The 18,860-nt window shown below is 33.5% G+C and overlaps 4 protein-coding genes across 5 annotated transcripts; 2 read left to right on the top strand and 2 right to left on the bottom strand.

The window, feature by feature from the left end:
- Positions 1-1,561: 1,561 nt before the first annotated feature.
- Positions 1,562-4,349, bottom strand: LOC18012044 (transcription factor MYB21). Its single transcript, XM_006395339.2, has 3 exons — positions 3,995-4,349; positions 3,349-3,478; positions 1,562-2,091 (listed from the first exon to the last, which is right to left on the bottom strand). The coding sequence occupies exons 1-3, from the start codon at positions 4,149-4,151 to the stop codon at positions 1,677-1,679; spliced, it is 702 nt and encodes a 233-aa protein (XP_006395401.1). The 5' UTR covers positions 4,152-4,349; the 3' UTR covers positions 1,562-1,676.
- A 6,863-nt stretch (positions 4,350-11,212) lies between these two features.
- Positions 11,213-13,907, top strand: LOC18012045 (transcription factor MYB118). Its single transcript, XM_024151591.1, has 3 exons — positions 11,213-12,163; positions 12,290-12,416; positions 13,164-13,907. The coding sequence occupies exons 1-3, from the start codon at positions 11,409-11,411 to the stop codon at positions 13,773-13,775; spliced, it is 1,494 nt and encodes a 497-aa protein (XP_024007359.1). The 5' UTR covers positions 11,213-11,408; the 3' UTR covers positions 13,776-13,907.
- Positions 13,908-14,544: 637 nt separating this feature from the next.
- LOC18011942 lies at positions 14,545-17,031 on the top strand. The gene is made up of 9 exons (XM_024151602.1): positions 14,545-14,694; positions 14,879-15,355; positions 15,508-15,541; positions 15,631-15,840; positions 15,974-16,063; positions 16,258-16,323; positions 16,421-16,512; positions 16,597-16,644; positions 16,786-17,031. The coding sequence occupies exons 2-9, from the start codon at positions 15,009-15,011 to the stop codon at positions 16,868-16,870; spliced, it is 972 nt and encodes a 323-aa protein (XP_024007370.1). The 5' UTR covers positions 14,545-14,694; positions 14,879-15,008; the 3' UTR covers positions 16,871-17,031.
- Positions 16,891-18,600, bottom strand: LOC18011943 (adenylate kinase 2, chloroplastic). 2 transcript variants are annotated; one of them, XM_006395342.2, is made up of 2 exons: positions 18,499-18,600; positions 16,891-18,061 (listed from the first exon to the last, which is right to left on the bottom strand). In XM_006395342.2, exon 2 carries the CDS (start codon positions 18,037-18,039, stop codon positions 17,170-17,172), a length of 870 nt encoding a protein of 289 aa, XP_006395404.1. In that variant the 5' UTR covers positions 18,040-18,061; positions 18,499-18,600; the 3' UTR covers positions 16,891-17,169. The 2 variants fall into 2 exon arrangements, with proteins under 2 accessions (XP_006395404.1, XP_024007371.1); XM_024151603.1 differs by having other exon boundaries at positions 18,418-18,505.
- Between the last annotated feature and the right edge of the window lie 260 nt (positions 18,601-18,860).

Below are 18,860 nucleotides of genomic sequence, written 5' to 3' on the forward strand. Positions count from 1 at the left end.
CGGTAAAGCTTAAATGCTTTTGCCGTCTTGCTATAGTGCTTACACTCCCCCACCTAACATCATGTCTAACAACCAATTACTCATTTTATGTTGATAATAAACCTATAAATATAAAACACATATAATTCCATGAATAATATATCTCAGATAGTCGACTCATATTGGCTTTTATATATATATAATTGCGGCTCAGTTACTGATTACGTTCCTAGCTCATCGTATCTTATTTTTTGTCCCATGTTGGTATATATCTATTTTAGGTGTAAATATTTATTGTTTTGAATCAGGATGAACAATAAAAAGAAGAATAAATTGTTCCTTTTTCCTTTTTTTCTTAAAAAACAAATCGATATCTTCGCCTTAAAGGTTGTGGTTTTGGCTAGTGGAGTTAGGCTCACGTTGGGTTCTACATGTTGAATGGCGATGCACAAAAATGGATAAAAATTGCTGAATAAAGGCAAGGACAACTGTACCGAAAGCTATCTATTTTTAGCCCTCATCTGACACGTGTTTTATTATAATTGGTGAGATTAGGTTCTGTATGTTTATGTCATGTGATATGTATATAAATCGATCCACATGTATATGTATACACACGCAACTCATGTGTTCGTGAGTGCATATATATGGACGAAGAATCAGTTCGTCTCGATTACCATACGCTTAAAATAATTATTCTGCTCTGTTTAAATTTTTATTTTCTTACGTCTTCCGATGTTTTAACATTACAGGAAGAAAAGTTGTTTATAAACTGTACGTATATATGTTAACTTAGATTCAAATGTGCTTAAATCAATTCGTCAATGAGTAGTTGTATGTTCTATAACGTTAAGTATGCGGGTAAAAGGTTTTGTTTAACAGAACTACCACACTATTATAGTACTGTATATGTTTGGGATGGTAATTAGGGGGAAAAATCCCTTTCAAAAAGGTACATTTATACCATGATTGACGCAATCATTTGCAAATCCAGTGGATCACATAACTCTTAGAATACGCATATACAACCATTATATATGTCAACGGGATCAATTACTTTCTCAGTTCATGAATATTGATCATGTTAATTATTATTTTTATTTTTGGTAGGAAATGTGATATGTTTTGTTAGCTTTTAGACAATTGCAACAGAATTTCCAAACTCCCCCTATATAATTTTTAATTGCTTTTTGGAAAGATTATTCTAAAGCACAATAAAAAAATAATAACAAATGGATTTTAAGGATAGTTAGACGTTTTCAATGTTGGTTAATGTGTAAAAGCTACAATAATGTATTAATGTATATCGGTATGGAACAGAGGGAAATTATAAACAAACGTTATATAAAAAATAAATTAATCATGTGTAAAAATTAAGTAGCTAGGTTCTCATATATACAATCTTAAGATAAATTATTTTATTCCTACGAATAAAAAATCAGAAGAATAAGTCACCCATTTCAGTTTTATTTATGTATAACATCAAACGGGGTGCAATAAAGTTCAAAACATATACCATCCAAGGATTTAGATAATTACCACCATATATAAAATTTATCCCAAAACCTCTAAACAACGAGGCAAAAACCATATACATGTCACGTACGAGTCATATTACTCCTAAAAATCACAAATCTCAAAATAATATATATTTCATATATTGTTTTCCGATATGGATCGAGACTATAATTGATAAATCAATTACCATTGAGTAGATGCATCGATGACCAAATATCATCCATGCCCCAATAGTTTTCACCGGTTTGATCATCAACGGTCATCGGTACCGAATAATCCGCTGTTGCAGTTGCCCCTGCCGTGGAATAATTTCCCGCTGAATAGTTACCGTAGTTGAATTCCATATTGGTATGTTGATACGACGTTGTTGTAGGAGAATAAGTCTCCATCGCTTGATCTTGTGTACAAAAGACATTATGGCTCGTTGTGCTTGCAGCTTGATCGTTGATTTCTGAGCTCTGATGAGATCCAACGGATGACGTCGTTGTTGTTGTTACATCGGTTTGTTTGATGTATTTTTGGATTCTTGTCCTCCAAAAGTTTTTGATCTCGTTGTCGGTTCTTCCTGGAAGGTGTTTAGCAATTTTTGACCACCTGTTCATATAATTTAGAGTCAATTAATTAATGACATAACTATATAGATTATTAATATAAGATTTGATGAGCTAATGATTGTGTGGGGTTAGAAATCTAATCCGTGACTGCATCGGACCAAGTACGTTAAGATGAATCCAAAACATTAAGGTTTGCGTCTATTTCAATTATGCTTTTCCTTTTTGTCACTAGACTTTTTACTTTTGTACTATATATTATTGCATGTACTATGTTTGGATCTTTGTAAAAAAAAACAGTTCTTAATAATTTTGTTGTGCTAATAAGCCTTACAAAGTTTATTGCTTATTCTTTAGTTAAAAGCGTTACTTTTTTGTTTGTTTATTAAAAGGATTTGTAAAGCGGAATTTTATGATTTAGTAAATGCTTCCTATCAAAAAATTTTTTTTTTAAGATATCAGAAAGGTGAAACTAGTTTAAAACCAGGAAAAAGGTTATAAAGAAAAAAAAGTAAAACTCTAATTCAAGAATTATGAAGATTTAAAGTGTAAATATCATTTGGCTGCTAAAGTCCTTTTTTGAAAGATTTTGACAGGTATGATAAGGTCTTGACGGCTTGACCTAGACCTAATAACCTATTACACTTTTCCGTAATTAGTATACACAAAAGGAGTTAACTGTAGATAAAATGATAACTTAATCGCACTTACTTGAAAAATGCGATACTTTTTATTGAATTACAGAATCATGTACCTTGTAATCTTGGGCCATATTTTCCAGCTCTTTGCATATAAAACAAATAAAAATTGAAATTCGGATAAAACAAAACAGACAAGGAAATAAATAAAGGCGCGTACATATTTCAGAAACGTGGGAAATCACTTGATAATTTCGAGAGACTTATATTCCTTTATAAATCATTAAGAAAAATATCTGGAAAAATGTAGCCACGAGTTTCGATTAAAATAGGCACGAGGTTTTCATGTTGTTCTTTATAAAAAGCACGAGGTTTAATGTTAGTGGCTAGAAAATTTCGACACGTGCAAATACCTCAGAACTAACGGCTAAGAACAAACTTCGATCAAAGGGTGTCACAATGGAATTAAACGCTTTTTTGATTTAGTCACCAAATGTGTTGCTTTATTGTCTTTTCAAAGATCTACGTGGCATATAGCCTCAAGAGTATATAAAGGATTCAATATTCGAAGATTTTGCCTTTGTTCTTTAATTCTTTCGTTACACATAGTGTATGTGTATCTATGTCCGTGTCTACATTCATTTATGTAAATTGAAACTAACCTATTTCCCCACTTAGCATGAAGTTCCATGATGATAAGTTGCTCCTCCGGCGTGATGTTTCCCCGTCGTACGTCCGGGCGGAGATAGTTCAGCCACCGGAGCCGGCAACTTTTTCCGGTTCGTTTTAGACCTATACATTCATATAATCAATCATCACAATCAATAATTAACTCGTACGTATGTGGATATCCCCATAATTGTAATTAGCACATATGTGTATATATATTATAATCATGCATGCTTATCAAAACAAAGTTATAGATTTTTTATCATCTTACATACTTTTGTTTTATCATTCCATTGTAAGATTAACGTCTTTGATTTTTTTTTTTTTGGATTTAGAAATATTCTTTATCAACAAACGAATAAAAGAAATCATTACTCGTTTCTTATCTATATAAAATGAAATAATAGATAATAAAAATATAATATCGATTAATATGTGTATATATATATATATATTTATGGAAGAGACGACAGAAAGAAAAATATATGAGGATACCTTTGCATGTTAAGACAAAACCCTAGTTCATTATATTAACATATATACAACGTAAGAGATATATATATATATATATGTGTGTGTATACATGTTATTGTGCTTAAATATAAGTGAAATCTTGATTTTAAAAAAGATTAAATGAACCTGCAGATTTCGCGAGAGAGTTCCAAACGCCATCTCCGTGGTTTGCAATATAGTTGATGAGAATAAGATCTTCTTCCATCGTCCATGGTCCTTTTCTCACCTCCGCTTCACTTGATGATCCCGAACCTCCACTACTTATTCCTCCTCGTTTCTCCATTTTATTCTTATTTATTTAACTATCAGCACGATCTAGTTTTATATAATTTATATCTAGAGAGAGGAATATGAAAGATGAGAGTGTAAGAGAGAAGGTTGAGGTGAGTTGATATTGAAGGTTGTGGAAGGTGAGCTACTGCTTTTATAGAGACTAAATTCACCGCGTGATTAGCAACCCTTAATCCAAATTCTTAATTAATTATGTATTACATTAGCTTAATTTTTTCAATTAATCACAATTTTTTTTCTTTCATTTTTTGGATTCATTTTATATTAATAAGTACATGGGACTATATATAATACATTAAATTACCTAACCATATACAATAACATATATAGTTTCATATCATCCATATGTCCATATGTATATATATAGGCTAAAGAGTGAAGAAATTGAAGTCTTTGATGCATTCATGCATGGATGATGTAAATATATATACATGCATGCATTGCTAATTTAGTTTCACATACATAAGCATGCTTCTTTATGTGTAGAAAGTATACCAACTCATATTGTTTTCCATTTAACCGTGTATAAAGTTATTCATTTAGGAGTGTAACGTGTTTATGTGTTGTATGTGTATGTATAAAACGCTAGTATTAGGTTCCATTGTAATTAAAACCAAAGACACATCAATGTGTTAAGAGTACTTAAGAACAAAGCCAATCAACAAACGATGACGAAAATTCAGTAGTATCATCTTTTTGGTTTAGAGTAGCAGCCGATTTCTACAATACACAATTTTTCTGATACTACGAAACAAGTACTTACCGGCAGCACATTTTACTTTGGATTGAGATATATGTGATCACCTAATAATATAACAAACTTACAGTACCAAAATAATATAAATTATTCTAAAAATACTTGTTTGTCTTAGCGATATTAAAACACTAGATTTGAATACTCCTTTTTAATTTAAGAATTGTATTCTACTATTCTCTCAGTAGATATGAGTTTTTAGTCATTTTGATTTAAATTTCTGTTAGTAGTGGAACATTTTAATATGATTGTTATTTTGGAAACCAAAACTTATTTGAAATTTTGTGAAAGGTATAGTTTAAAATTTTGTGAAATTTATCGTTTATTTTTAAACGGCTGTCTGTAAGTTGAAAAAAAGAGAAGATTTTATTTATAATTTTTTTTTAAAGAAAACAGTAAGCGCATAGAACAAATATCATCGCTTTATTTGTCAAAATGATAATCTTGATATATGCTCAGTTTTCTAATTTTATATGTACATTAGTATGATTTGGTCTATAGGTATAAAACGAATTATTTACCAACCAAACGCTTAATTTTGAATCGGTTTCGCAGTTTTGGTTTGCATCAGTTTACTTCCCGGCTTAAAGGATCCGAAGACTTCACGAATAGACTTGTATGCCGTTCCATTCTAGACTTTTATGTCAGTCTATTCCTCCCCGTAGCGTAGCGAGTACGCACAACCCTTGATGTTCTATATTATCGTCACAGGACTCCTTGTCGTTTTTCTAAGTCAACATCAATATTGTCCGTACCTTCAAATCCCCCTTGACCAAATATTATTTGGTGGTAATCGTGGTATATCTCGGTAAATTAATTGGCAGAACAAATTCACTATGTACTTCCACAACTCTATATGCTTTTGTAGAGGTACTCTCATAAGGAATTAGATAAAGTAAATTAGTAGATCACATTTAATTGATCATGACGCTAATTAACCTTTTTGTTTTGTTTTGATAATAACGCTACTTTACTTAATCAGCTAGATGTAACTGATCCCATACCCTATTAGTAAACAAACTATGATCAGGACAAAGAAAGTACAAAGATGGAGACACAAGAAGATCTGGACCCTCTAAAAGTTAACTCACTCATATCCCTAACCAAATTAATTAAAATCCACTTATCTTAAAAGTGACAAGTGACTAACTCCTAACTTAATAAAAACCTTTAACATCCAAATTAATCAATTGAAATACCCTTCACACTTCAGTTAGCCAATACTTGCTTTTGTTGCCACATCCATGCTCTTTTTTGCGCGATAACATGCTTTTATCTACTTTTTTAATATAAAAAAAGTTGTGATTAGATGGACTTTGACGTAGCCTGTATAGATCTGCCAACGTTATTGTTTTAGACTTCGATTTCAATTGCACTTTCTTTATTTGTTTCAGCTGCTTATGTTGTGGGTTTATTTGAAAAAATAAAGTACACAAAACGTAAACACAAACAATGATGTGTTTTTTTTTCTTTTTTTTTTCTTGTAACAATACAAACAACGATGTTTGGAAGTATAATTGATATGCTTTCGTGTGGTTTTATTTTATTTTTACGTTTACTTAAATGAAAGTTTTAATATGTATACAGTATGTGAAATTCTGTTTACAACATGAATGACCCGCTTGCGCTTTGATACCCAACTCCAAATCGGTACATATTTAACAATTAACATTTGAGAAGGTAAATGATTTATTGAGCTAATTCACAATATTTTTAAACGAAAAACTAATAAATAAATCCTTTAGATTTACAAGAGTGATCGAAACCTCCTCGTTAAAGCATAGTTAAAGAATTTCTATATTTGAAAGGGCACTTGATTTGGCGTATCATCCCAAAGTTTAAGTACTCTTAAGCCATTTTTAAGAAAACCCTTTTTGTGTGGCTGCAATTTAATTAGGTGGAAACGACTCTTTACTTAATTACTTCCCTCCTAAGCGCGTCGTATGCACTTCTCTACTGTCAAGTGTCAACTATTCACGACAAATCAGTTTTTTCGTTTCTATTGAAAAAGTCTATGTTAATTGTCTTTGAATAACAATAAAATAAAAATGTCCTTGCAGTTTTAAATTTAACTATACATTGGTATTATCACTTGTGATTATTTTAGTACTAGACAAGTAAACAACTATAAAATTAAAATATCTATAATTATGTATAAACAAATGATTAAAGTCTAGATATTCTATAAAAATGAATAGTGAAAACGAATTAGAATTCTCCAAACAAAGAAAATAAATTACAGATATGGACCAGATAAATCAAATAGAAATTTATATACTTTTTTTGAGTCTCATATTTATATAGGTAAGAGATTATAGGAAGAGATTTTTATTCTAAAACATCTTCTTTTTATATAAGATTAATGACTGGTTTAGTAGCCACCGGCGGTGTAACTACGGATTTCAAATCCTGATTGTAAATTAGCGCATCATCCTTCCAACATTGATTAATTTTGGGGTTCAAAGACATATAAATATTTTGGTGGCTAAGTGAATTAAATGTTTTAAAAAACATATTTTTAGTCCACAGTGAATTACATTCGTTGTATAATTGTATTACGACTTTTTATTGCAATGATTTTTCAGTTATTAACTTTTTACAGTGCTGAATGTCGATAATGTAATCGTTGTTTTTTTTTTTTTTACAGAAAGAATAAGTGTTTATCGTACACGCAAGGAAGCGCGTGAAGAAGAGGAATCTTAAAACAAGCAGAAACTGAAAACGTGGACTCATCTAACCTTCACAATAACCAAATGTTTAAAAAGGGCAAAAGCGTATTGCTTTATGTTATGGAAGATTTAATGGAAAGCCACATAAGTAAGGAAAAAACAAAGCTTATGGGGTTTAATGGCAGTGTCAAGTGGCTTAAGCTTCATTTATATGAGTGGCTATAACAGTGACAAGCATAAAATCACCAATTAGATGTGCGTGGGGACCTTAAGAGATGAAGGAACACACGCATGTGGATATTTGATCCCAACAACTAATTTTCATTAACAAAAGAAATACAACAACTAATTAAGTGTTTTTTTCTTCTCTGAATCCATCCTACAAGTTCTTTTTCTTTATTTACGAGTGAATTAGATTATAAATATTTAGGTAAATGATAATTGCTAGAGTTGTTATTAGAAAATAGTAAAAAAAAATGTTGAAATTTATTCTATGTAGTATGTACTGTAGATTACAATATTATAAATTTGGTAGCATATACTATCACGAAAATTTTGTGATAAAGTAGCGGGTTTACGGATAAGGCAGGCCAAGAATCCAATAAGATGTTGCATGTAAATCAAGTACAACCACAAGTTCCAACTTGGCCGATTGTTTTTATTTTATTGCATTGGACCCATCTTAATTAAATCTTAAATTCGGATCCAACGGGTTGACACACGAATATTAAACTGTTCTGGTTTCACAGCTATAACTTGTTCGATGTGTGTAAGAGAGAGATGCGGACGCAAAGGTAATTTCCAATCTAGGGTTTCTCATTTAGCACCTCCATTACCTCGTCCTCTGTTTTCGTCTTCTTCTTGTCATACATACAATTACGTATAGTTACATTTATAATATAATAAATAGAAAATAATTCACATTTACGGTTATGACTTAAACGACAAACTCATCATATATATCATTCTACAACTATATCATATATTATCTATAATAAAAAAATTTCTTCAAATATGTATATTGATAAAAAAATAATTTGAGCCTGCGAGTTAAAGTCTAGTTAACATTGAACATTACTATTTCCCGTCGATAAACGCAAATCTTTTTTTTTTTTATCTCCATAGAGTTGAGATAAATTAGATTTCTTTGTTCTTTGTTTCGCAAAACATTTCGATCTTGATATTTAATTTCTTTTAAATTTTGTTTTTCTATACTTTGTAAAACATAAGCGGAAGCGGAAAAAATGCTGAATGTGATCGCGAACATACAAACAATTGATAATCTATATGTAAAAGCAAACAAAAACACAGTCAATGCCAAGAAGAAGAAAGAATAGAAGCAGATAACAAGCCTTGTCACCAATGTTGTTGTCGTATATTGGCTTACGGTTCCGGTTTACGGTTTCAATCGTGTAATTTGGTTTAGTGCTTCCGACCAGGCGCATTGGGTTATTATGGTTTGGTTTATTTCCCGTTAAGTAATATTGTATTAGAAAAACAAACAACCAAAAATATAAATACAGTTTGAAAAGGTTAAAAAAAAATGTTGTTGTTGTAAAGCCGGTCGAGACTCGAGACCCTTATAGAATAGGCCTTCGTCGGAAGTGGCACAAGTGCTTTGAATGTACTTGTTTAGATGATGACCGAGAGTGTATAAATTTTAAATTCAAGTTTTATGTTTTTTATGATTCCGATTGATGAGTGTACAATTTCAAATTCAAGTTATATAATTCTATATAATTCTAAATTCTATGGGTCCCTATAAATCTATTTTCTTCTATCGGAATCATAATAGAATTGTATTGACCTTAGAAGATGAGGTTTATTTCAAAAGGACCCAAACTTTTCTAAACCTTCCTAGTGATGAAGAGGGTTCGAAGAACTGGTGGACTGCGTGTTGTTTTTTATGGTAAAGAGATGAAAAGTAACAAACATGCCGTTTTTCGGCCAAGTTTTATGCTGGATCTAAGGCCTCTTTCCGTACAAGTGGACATCATGCAGAGGCCCACAAAATTTCAAACCTCAGGCCATGCCACACGCCAAAGGTACTTTCCGGTCTGATTCCTTGTTGAGATCAATATGTTTTTTTTATTCACTTATTAAATATAATCAATTAATTTTCACTTAGTTAGTTAGTTGTCTTTGTATTTATTGTGGAAATTTATAATTGATTGATTGTGTCGTAAAAGAGTTAAAAAGAAAGTTGAAAAAAGAAAAGTTTGTTTAACGGGATTAATGGTTAAAGAGAAAAAGAATTAAAGCAATGCAACTTTGGTAGCGTGTCTGTTTTGGGTATAATTTCATTGGTTCAAATCCGATCATCGTTGTTCTTATGGCATTGAGTATTAATTATTCAGTTACAAAATCGAAATTTCTTATACACTGTTGTCATTTTAGCTTCTACTGTGTGTGTGTGTCTGTGTGTTTCCATGCTGTAATCTTCAACTTTAGAGGAATTTGAAGTTATCTCCATATATAGAGATCCTATTTTATAAATAATATAAATTTTTATGTAAAACTATGGACTTTTTATAGATACCTTGAATTTCTATTAAAAAATATGTTCTTTTCCTTAAAATTTATCGTTTTGCATCATCATTCATCCGTTTTTTAGATATTATTTCTTTCCAAGAACTGTATGGTAATAAAAATGAGTACTTATTATTATTCTACCATTGGATATGACATATAATATCTAGATATGTGGCTTTATATGCTATAAAATTGTCTATGGCAGAAACATAAATGAAAAAATCTATAATAAAGGAAAAATAAGTATCACTAAACTTGTCTATGGCGGAAAAACAAATATAAAGGAAAAATAAGTATCGATTCTCCATGAGGATCACACAATTTCATTTTAATGCAAGTTTGTGATGTTAATAAAAAAAAAGGAAAAATAAGTATCACTTACAATACAACAAACAAAAGTTAAGTATTAATGTAAATTATTAGAAATTTGGCTGTAGATGATATTCATTTTCAAACATTAAACTTTAACGTTTTTTAAGAAATTCAAAATGATAATAAATAATAAAATGTAAATTATCAAAAAACTAAATTTTGTGGATGATATATGTGTATAAAAATATTAGATGTTTTATCATCTTTGAAGTTCTTGGTCAATGTTTTAGAGTTGAGCCCTGTGGGACCTACTCCGTTTACAGAAAGAAATTGTGGACTCAATGTTTTAGAGTTGAGCCTTGTGGGACCTACTCCGTTTACAGAAAGAAATTGTGGACCCCATGCACTATTTCGAACCGTTAGATTGACATTACAACACCAAAAAGATGATCACACGGCTGGAAAAAACGATGCTGCTTTCATGTTCAACACGTGTCCAAACGTGCTCGAGAATTTTTTTCGCAAGCATTAGAAAGGTACAAACTACCTTATAACGACTTCATGATTATTTCATGACAAGATTTAATTACTACTTTACCCTTGGACTAGCAGATTTTCTTTTGGAAATATTTTTCTTATTCTAAAACAAGTAACCAAAGGCTAGATTTTTGCCAACTCATCACTCTTCACAATTGCTCTGCTCCTATTTATAAACTCTTAATATTTTACCATTAGCTTTACTTCTCCCAGCTTTTCCTCTTCCTTAATTTAATTGTCAAGCTTGAATTTCATTTCAGCTATCAATTTGATTTCTTCAGCATCCTTTCTTTGCAGTGTAGTTAACTGCTCTTTTCTAAATCTCTATGTTCTTCACCAACTCGATCATTTCTTAAAATCTAGTGTTTCTTCTTTCCTTTTCGTAGTTTTTTGTTACTCTATCTTCTATTTTCCGTTTGCATTCTTTGCTTTTTTTTTTCATCGTATGGAGTTCGAGTCAGTGATTAAAATGCATTATCCATATCTCGCAGCCGTTATCTACGATGATAATCTCACCTTAAAAGATTTCCATTCATCTCTTACCGATGATGTTTCATGTATACAAAATATGCATCATAAACGTAGCCAGGTTAATTTCGATAGGTCACATCTCCCATCGACCATAAACTCCTCTCCTGATATTTGTCACAAAAACCAAACATCGAAGATCTCAAACACAACCTCCGATCATAATACTCTAAATCTAAATATTGTTCCTATTCACTTTGATATGCAGCCTCAAACATACGAAATACCCTCAAAAGATACTTTTAGAGGCATCATTCCATCTCCATGCACCGAGGCTTTTGAGGCATATCTTCATGGCATATCCAACGACCAAGATCTCTTCGATATGGCCTATAGCACCTCACTAGGTGTTGAACCCAAGGATGTACCCAACGTTTCACATGTCCAACGTGAAAATACTATGTGGGAAAATAATCAAAACCAAGGACTCGTCTTTGGGACCGAGGCAATCTTCAATCTAGCCATGGTTGACTCTAACCTATACGATGCGGCTAAATCAATGGGTATCTCGAGCGCAAACGTTGATCCCATCATGAATCGACGTCATCATAATCAAATATTGATCAAAACCGATCAGATCAAGAAGCACAAGAGATTTCAGATGAGGAGAGTATGTAAACCCACGAAAAAAGCTAGCATCATCAAAGGTCAGTGGACTTCCGAAGAAGACAGGTAAATTCCCTTTTTTTTTTTTTTTGGAATTCTCATTGATGTTTTTGATTATATGGTATGCTTGTTATTTCTTAAAAAAGAGTAATTTACTACACAAGATTTTTTGATGATTCTACCTATATTTAGGCTATTGGTGCAATTAGTGGAGCGTCATGGGACTAAAAAATGGTCACAGATTGCTAAGATGCTTCATGGAAGAGTTGGAAAACAGTGCAGAGAAAGGTGGCATAATCATCTCCGTCCTGATATCAAGGTTTTTTTTTTTACCTTACCCTCTTGTTTTTTTTTTTTGTTTTCATATTTATATATATGATACAATGAATCATACATATATCATTATATCATTATGTATATATGGTCGTCAGTGTGTGTTTACAGTAAGAGAAGCATACATATATCATTATACCTATGTTTAGATGTCCATGACACATCAACGATGTGTTCATTATGTCACTTCAATTGACATCGTATCATGATATGGATATATAAGCAAATATAACTACACGCTTTCAATTTATTTTTATGATTTACACATAAACTAAATATATAATTGTTAGAAACTAAATATCCAATTGAATGTGTTTATGTTGATTTTTTTTTTTGGGTGATGAGACTTTAATTTAAAATACTGATTCTATTATATATATTATATTAAAAATTGGTATACAATTACAACTTATTTTTCCACAAAGAAAACAAAATATCATACTCTGTTTGTTCAGATTCATAGAGAAAGTTCTAAAAAAAAATTAAACAAACTTTTTTCACATTTGTCAATATGTCTACGGTCCTAACTCATGCATGAATACTTTAAACTTTTGTTTGTATATACTTATATGTCTATGACATTTTAATTAATGCATTTCGTCTTGTTGTTGTGGACAAATAGGTCACAATTGGTAAGCATTCAAACTAAAGACAATTTCACGTAGATTCTCTCGTAACAACGTAACAGACAGAGACAAATAATAAAAATAAGTAATATGTTTATATGTTACAGAAAGATGGTTGGAGTGAAGAAGAGGATAGGATACTAATTGAAGCCCACAAGGAGATCGGGAACAGATGGGCTGAGATCGCTAGAAAACTCCCTGGACGCACTGAAAACACAATCAAGAACCATTGGAACGCGACTAAACGCCGACAACACTCGAGGAGGAGTAAAGGAAAAGACGAGATCTCCCTTGCACTTGGCAGCAACACTCTTCAGAATTACATCAGATCTGTTACTTACAACGATGAGCATACTCTCATGGCTGCAAACTCTGACGCAAACGAAAACGTCGGTTCAAGAAACATGAGAGGTAAAGGTAAAGCTGTAATCGCTGCAGTCTCTGAGTACGGAGAGAACAGTGATGAGAATGATTGCAAGTATATCGTTGATGGTGTGATGAACTTGGATTTAGACGATGGAAGAAAGGAGAAAACGGCGTCGTTGGCAGTTGGGTCAGGGTCAACGTCTACTTCTGGTTCGACGTCTGGATCAGGAAGTGGTGTAACCGTGGAGCTTGATGAACCCATGACAGATAGCTGGATGGTGATGCATGGGTGCGATGAAGTTATGATGAATGAGATTGCTCTGCTTGAGATGATTGCTCATGGCCGTCTTTAGGTCGCAATTTAATCAAGCCAAACTTGATTATATCTTTAATATATAAAACTATGCTTTATGTGAAATCAAATTTGTGCTTTTAATTGACATGTAATATATATTGTGGTTTAATGAATGCTTTTTTTCCCGGTCTCTCGGTTTTTTTTCTTGTTCCTTTTCGGAAAACCTCTCGTTTAACAAAGAATCTATAGATAGTCAATTTTCCGTCGTGTGATTCCACAAGTCCACAGCAAATGCACTTAATCACTATTCAATAATTGTGTATCTAGCAGGAGGGTACTAGTGTACCATCGAAATAAAAGTAATTTGCTTACAAATCACAGTTAGAGTTTTGTCAAAATGTTGGCAACGAACTGGCTGTAGACTGTAGTGTTTGTATATTTCTTTCCCCTTTGGTGAACAGAAATCATGTTCTTTGCTTTAAGTACGTAATATTTGGTATCCATATTCATTAACGATCTTTTGAATTAATTTCATAGCAAATCGAACTTTTCCAATCAAAGTTATAAAATAAAACGCTTCGTAAGAATTTTATGTCGGACTAAAAAAAAATCTTGCTATTCCTCAAAGAATAAAAAAAACATTATAGGTGTTCACCATAAATAATAGAAAATATATATGGCCTTGTAGATAGGTACGTATACCTTTTTCCATTTTGAGAGGTTTTTTGCCTATTTACAGAACGCACGAGACGAACGACGCCGTTTCAATGCAACAAACGGAGGAGGTCCCACCTGTTCCTCTCTATCCACCCTGTCTTGGTCTCCGACTTCTCGGTTTCTGTGGCTCACCGCCGCCATTCGGATGCTTCTCGGATTTATACGAATCCCTTAGCTTCCGAAATTTCTATTTGACTTCTCCATCACAATTTCACGATTACTGTAGAAAGAAGAAACTTCTACATTTCTTCTTACATTTCGTAAGTATTAAGAACACCATCAGTTTTGGCTTCTTCTGGAGAATTTATGTATAGATTTTTTTTTTTTTTTTTGACATCTTCATATATAGATAATATAGCACAATTCCTGAAAAAAAATTTCGAAGTCTCGTCTTCTTCAGACTCGGATTACAAATCTGAATTATTATTATCTCTGTCTCTGTAGGTGAATCGATAAGCTACTTGTATTCCCTCTCATTTCGATCTGGTTTCTCTACCCGGCGTTGATCCATTGGGTTTCGGATCTGAAGATCCGAATATTCAGTACGGATCAACTGTTTATAGGAAGAAGAAGAATGAAATCCCAGGGTGTTTCGGCTTTTACCAGCTTCGATTACTGGTTTAATTGGAGAGTGTTTCTCTGTGCGGTTTGGGTGTTGACTCCCATGATTGTTGCTTTGTTCGTCATATGGAAGTACGAAGATAGCTCAGTACAAAACCATCGACGAATTGATAATGACAATGGTGATAGTGAACGCAATGATGATGAGCTATGCATTGATGATGTTTGGAGACCTTGTTTTAAACGAATCCATCCCGGTTGGTTACTGGGTTTCCGGGTTCTCGCCTTCTGCTTTCTTCTAGCGAGCAACATTGCCCGGCTCGCTTTTCGTGGATGGCGTATTTACTACTATTACACTCAGTAAGCTCTTCAAAATCTCATTTTACTGTGTAAAAATCTTCATTTTAGGGGTTTGTTCAGGATCACTGATGCTTTGAGGCACTGAAGTTGTTTCCATATTCTTGATACGATTGAGACTTGTTTGATTCGGTGTTGTCTTGGTTTCTTGATAGGTGGACATTCACGTTGATAGCAATCTACTTTGGGGTATATTTTGATTTCAATGTTGTGAATATATGTTATGTTTTGTGTTCAGATAGTGATGATGAATGTGTTTATTTGGGTATGTTCTGTAGATGGGATCACTGCTTTCCATTTATGGGTGTTTTCAACACAAAAAGCAACTGAGCACGAGATTAACGGCTGATCAAGTAGGAAATGATGCAGAGAACGGATTTCGTTTGCCCCTTATAAATGGGGAGAACGTGGTTTTTCTCGAGAAGGGAAAAACTTTGGACTCAAAGGCACTACAGTCCTGTGTCCATGTCTTGCAGATTATATTTCAGGTAGACACAAATCCTTTTGATATGAATATAATTAGTAACTTTTAGATCTCTGAGTATAGCATCGTGTAGATTATCTGTGATGATCAATGATGTTGTTTTGGCATTTGTGCGTTTTGGTTTTGTTGAAAAACAGATGAGTGCTGGAGCGGCTGTGCTTACAGACAGTATATATTGGACCGTGATTTTCCCGTTTCTGTCTTTACAGGACTATGAGATGAGTTTCGTAAGTTTCGCGCCATTTCCTCAAGAATTTTCCTTACCATATACACTGTACTAGTAAAAGCTGGTGCATGGCACTTTCTATGTTGCATAAGTTCTGTTACTTGGAGTTTTATACTTGCCTTGAATTTATTTGAATCAACCTTGACCGGCTTGAAAACTCGATCTCAACATTTCGACTGCAAATTGTGTTTTCAGATGACCGTGAATTTGCATACGAGCAACCTCATTTTGCTGCTTTGTGACACAACTCTTAACCGTCTGGTAAACACTCCTTTTCTCTTCCGCATTTAAGATGTGACCAAGCGTTTTTTTTTTACATTAATGTATCAACGTGAGTTTTTTTTGGTGTTACTCGCAGAGATTTCCCTTGTTCAGGTTCTCTTACTTCATCTTGTGGACAGGAAGTTTCGTTATCTTCCAATGGATTCTCCATGTTTTTGTCTCCGTAGGGTAAAAACTCGTCTTTTTTGTCATCTTATATCTTACACTTTGTTTCTTGATCTTTCCTAAGTTTCTATTCCTCGATTGATTTAGGTGGCCATATCCATTTCTCGACCTGTCAATGCCAATGGCTCCAGTGTGGTAAGCCTTCAAAACATTTACATTCTAGATAAGTCAGCAGTTTTATAGAGAAGAAGAATGAAAATATTTTGTTACATCAAAATGCTTCATTCGCTAGACTATTTTGCCGATCCTTAATAGTTTACGTTCATGCATCTGCAGGTATTTGTTGGTAGCACTCCTGCATTTTCCTTCTTATGGCTTCTATGCATTATTCGTCAGTATCAAACACAAACTCACTGCTTAAAGTGATTTCAAATGCAAGAGTTTTGCCTCGAAGAAGAGTCAATTCTCATTTCATTTCATTGGTTTCAACAATGAAAGAAACACAGTGCAAACAGTACTTTTTACCCATATGTACTCAAAATCTCAGAACAGAAAAGTATATAGTTACCACAATTTTCAAAACATTCTCAATCGTTTTGTCATTGAATAAATCTTTATAGCTGATCTAATTTGGTAGTGTAGAAACCTTCTAACGCGATGAATGTGATCTGTTTCAACCAGTCATCAAATGGTTAAGTCTTGTGCAAACCAAATGCTTCATCAGCCTGCAAGAGAACGGCTTGTGCTAGTCTTCCCCTGTTTGACCAGTTTAGTCAGAGCCATATCGATCTGACCAAACACTTCCTCTTTAGAACAATTTCCCTTGATCGTTACCGTTATATCTCGGTACATCGATAACACATCTCTGACATTTCGGTTATGAGTCTTTAACCGGAGTTTCACCTTCTCTTTGGTATCATCAAACCGTTGAGTGAGCCTAGCAGCGATCTCTTCTGTCTCCGGAAGAGAATACTTCAAGTGGTATATCTTCCCAGTGACAGGATCTAATCTACGCCCGATCACTCTATCGATAAGAATATCTTCAGGCACTTCAAGGAGAATGAACAAATCAGGCTCGAATCCAAATCTCTTGAGAGATGTTGCTTGTGATAAACTCCTTGGGTATCCATCTAAAAGCCATCCGTTTTGCTTCGACAAAGCTTCTTTCACCATCGTTACAAGTATTTCATCAGGAGCCAATTCTCCTTTCTCCATGAATTCTTTTGCTAGTCGTCCGTTTTCGCTTCCGGAATCGATTTCAGCTCGAAGCAAACCTCCAGCTGATATTTGAACCAAACCATATTTCTGAGTAATGAGCTCGCATTGTGTGCCTTTACCTGAAGCTGGAGCTCCTGATATTATGATTCTCAAAGGCTCAGCTTCTTCCGCCGCCGCCTCTGCCGCCAACGCCGTGATCTGAAAACTAGTGGCGGTTTGCTTCCGGCGAAGACAGAGTAGGGCGTTTCTGGTGGATGAAAAAGATGACCGTGAAACAGATTTGTTAAAACTGATGCTGCAGCAGAGTGACTTTGAAGGTGAGACACATGGCGGGCATAGAGTCATCGCCGGAGAATTCACACAGCTCGCCATTTCTATTTCCTCTCCTTTATATCTAAAAGCACTACAGAGTTAGATTTCACAGGCTAAAACTGATATGACTTTTTACTTCGAAAAGCAAAATTGGAGCTTTCTTCTGTTTTAATATCCCAAAATGTATTTTTACTTTTAAAGTGCATTTCCATAACTTAATTTCAAGCTTTCAATAGAGAATAACGGATTCGAAAAACACTACAAAACTCGGATCCAAATACGATATCAATATACATACGATCAAGCATCAATTATCGAGGATCTAAGCAAAACAGGATGAGCAAGAAACTTTGAGCTAACAGAAAATCGAACGGCTGGAAATGGATCCGACTCATAAATGTAGAGCAGAAAGATGGAAAACTATCGATTAAAGCTTACAAGTAAACTTAAACAAAGCGTTGGAGAAATATAATCTCAGCCATGAATATATTTGAGGGCAGTAACAGAGAGAAGATGTACCACTTGCAATAAGCCTGAGTATCTGCGAAGCTGAGACGTTTACCGGCGGAGAGGGAGAGCGATATTTTCCCGTTTCCTCTATTTTTATTGACAGCGACGTGTAAATAAAATTTTTTTTTTTTGATAAGGTGTAAATAAATATTTATGAACTCACCTCAGTAAAAGTAGCGTATTTATCAGATGAACCCCTAAAAGTTTTTCAAATTTTTAATAGGCCCAAATCTTTTGGCCTTCTGATGATGTGGAGCCTTTCAGGAATCTGAGAACCGCGCGGCGTTGTATAGCTTGCCTTCCACTACAACGGTAAAAAGGATCTTGACGCTACCCTGAATTTGAACTCACTCTCTCGATTTCTCTCCATT

Source organism: Eutrema salsugineum, unplaced genomic scaffold (assembly GCF_000478725.1).
Source record: "Eutrema salsugineum unplaced genomic scaffold, Eutsalg1_0 scaffold_6, whole genome shotgun sequence".
NCBI classification, from domain to species: Eukaryota; Viridiplantae; Streptophyta; class Magnoliopsida; order Brassicales; family Brassicaceae; genus Eutrema; species Eutrema salsugineum.

What these genes read in the sequence shown, in the direction of transcription:
- LOC18012044 (XM_006395339.2), bottom strand. Translation starts at nt 4,151, where the DNA reads ATGGAGAAACGAGGAGGAATAAGTAGTGGAGGTTCGGGATCATCAAGT. An exon ending in CTCTCTCGCGAAATCTGCAG is followed by an intron (nt 3,479 to 3,994) that starts GTTCATTTAATC and finishes ATGAATGTATAG; the next exon opens with GTCTAAAACGAACCGGAAAA. An exon ending in CATGCTAAGTGGGGAAATAG is followed by an intron (nt 2,092 to 3,348) that starts GTTAGTTTCAAT and finishes TTATATGAACAG; the next exon opens with GTGGTCAAAAATTGCTAAAC.
- LOC18012045 (XM_024151591.1), top strand. Translation starts at nt 11,409, where the DNA reads ATGGAGTTCGAGTCAGTGATTAAAATGCATTATCCATATCTCGCAGCC. An exon ending in TGGACTTCCGAAGAAGACAG is followed by an intron (nt 12,164 to 12,289) that starts GTAAATTCCCTT and finishes ACCTATATTTAG; the next exon opens with GCTATTGGTGCAATTAGTGG. An exon ending in ATCTCCGTCCTGATATCAAG is followed by an intron (nt 12,417 to 13,163) that starts GTTTTTTTTTTT and finishes TATATGTTACAG; the next exon opens with AAAGATGGTTGGAGTGAAGA.
- LOC18011942 (XM_024151602.1), top strand. Translation starts at nt 15,009, where the DNA reads ATGAAATCCCAGGGTGTTTCGGCTTTTACCAGCTTCGATTACTGGTTT. An exon ending in ATTTACTACTATTACACTCA is followed by an intron (nt 15,356 to 15,507) that starts GTAAGCTCTTCA and finishes GTTTCTTGATAG; the next exon opens with GTGGACATTCACGTTGATAG. An exon ending in AGGACTATGAGATGAGTTTC is followed by an intron (nt 16,064 to 16,257) that starts GTAAGTTTCGCG and finishes TTGTGTTTTCAG; the next exon opens with ATGACCGTGAATTTGCATAC.
- LOC18011943 (XM_006395342.2), bottom strand. Translation starts at nt 18,039, where the DNA reads ATGGCGAGCTGTGTGAATTCTCCGGCGATGACTCTATGCCCGCCATGT.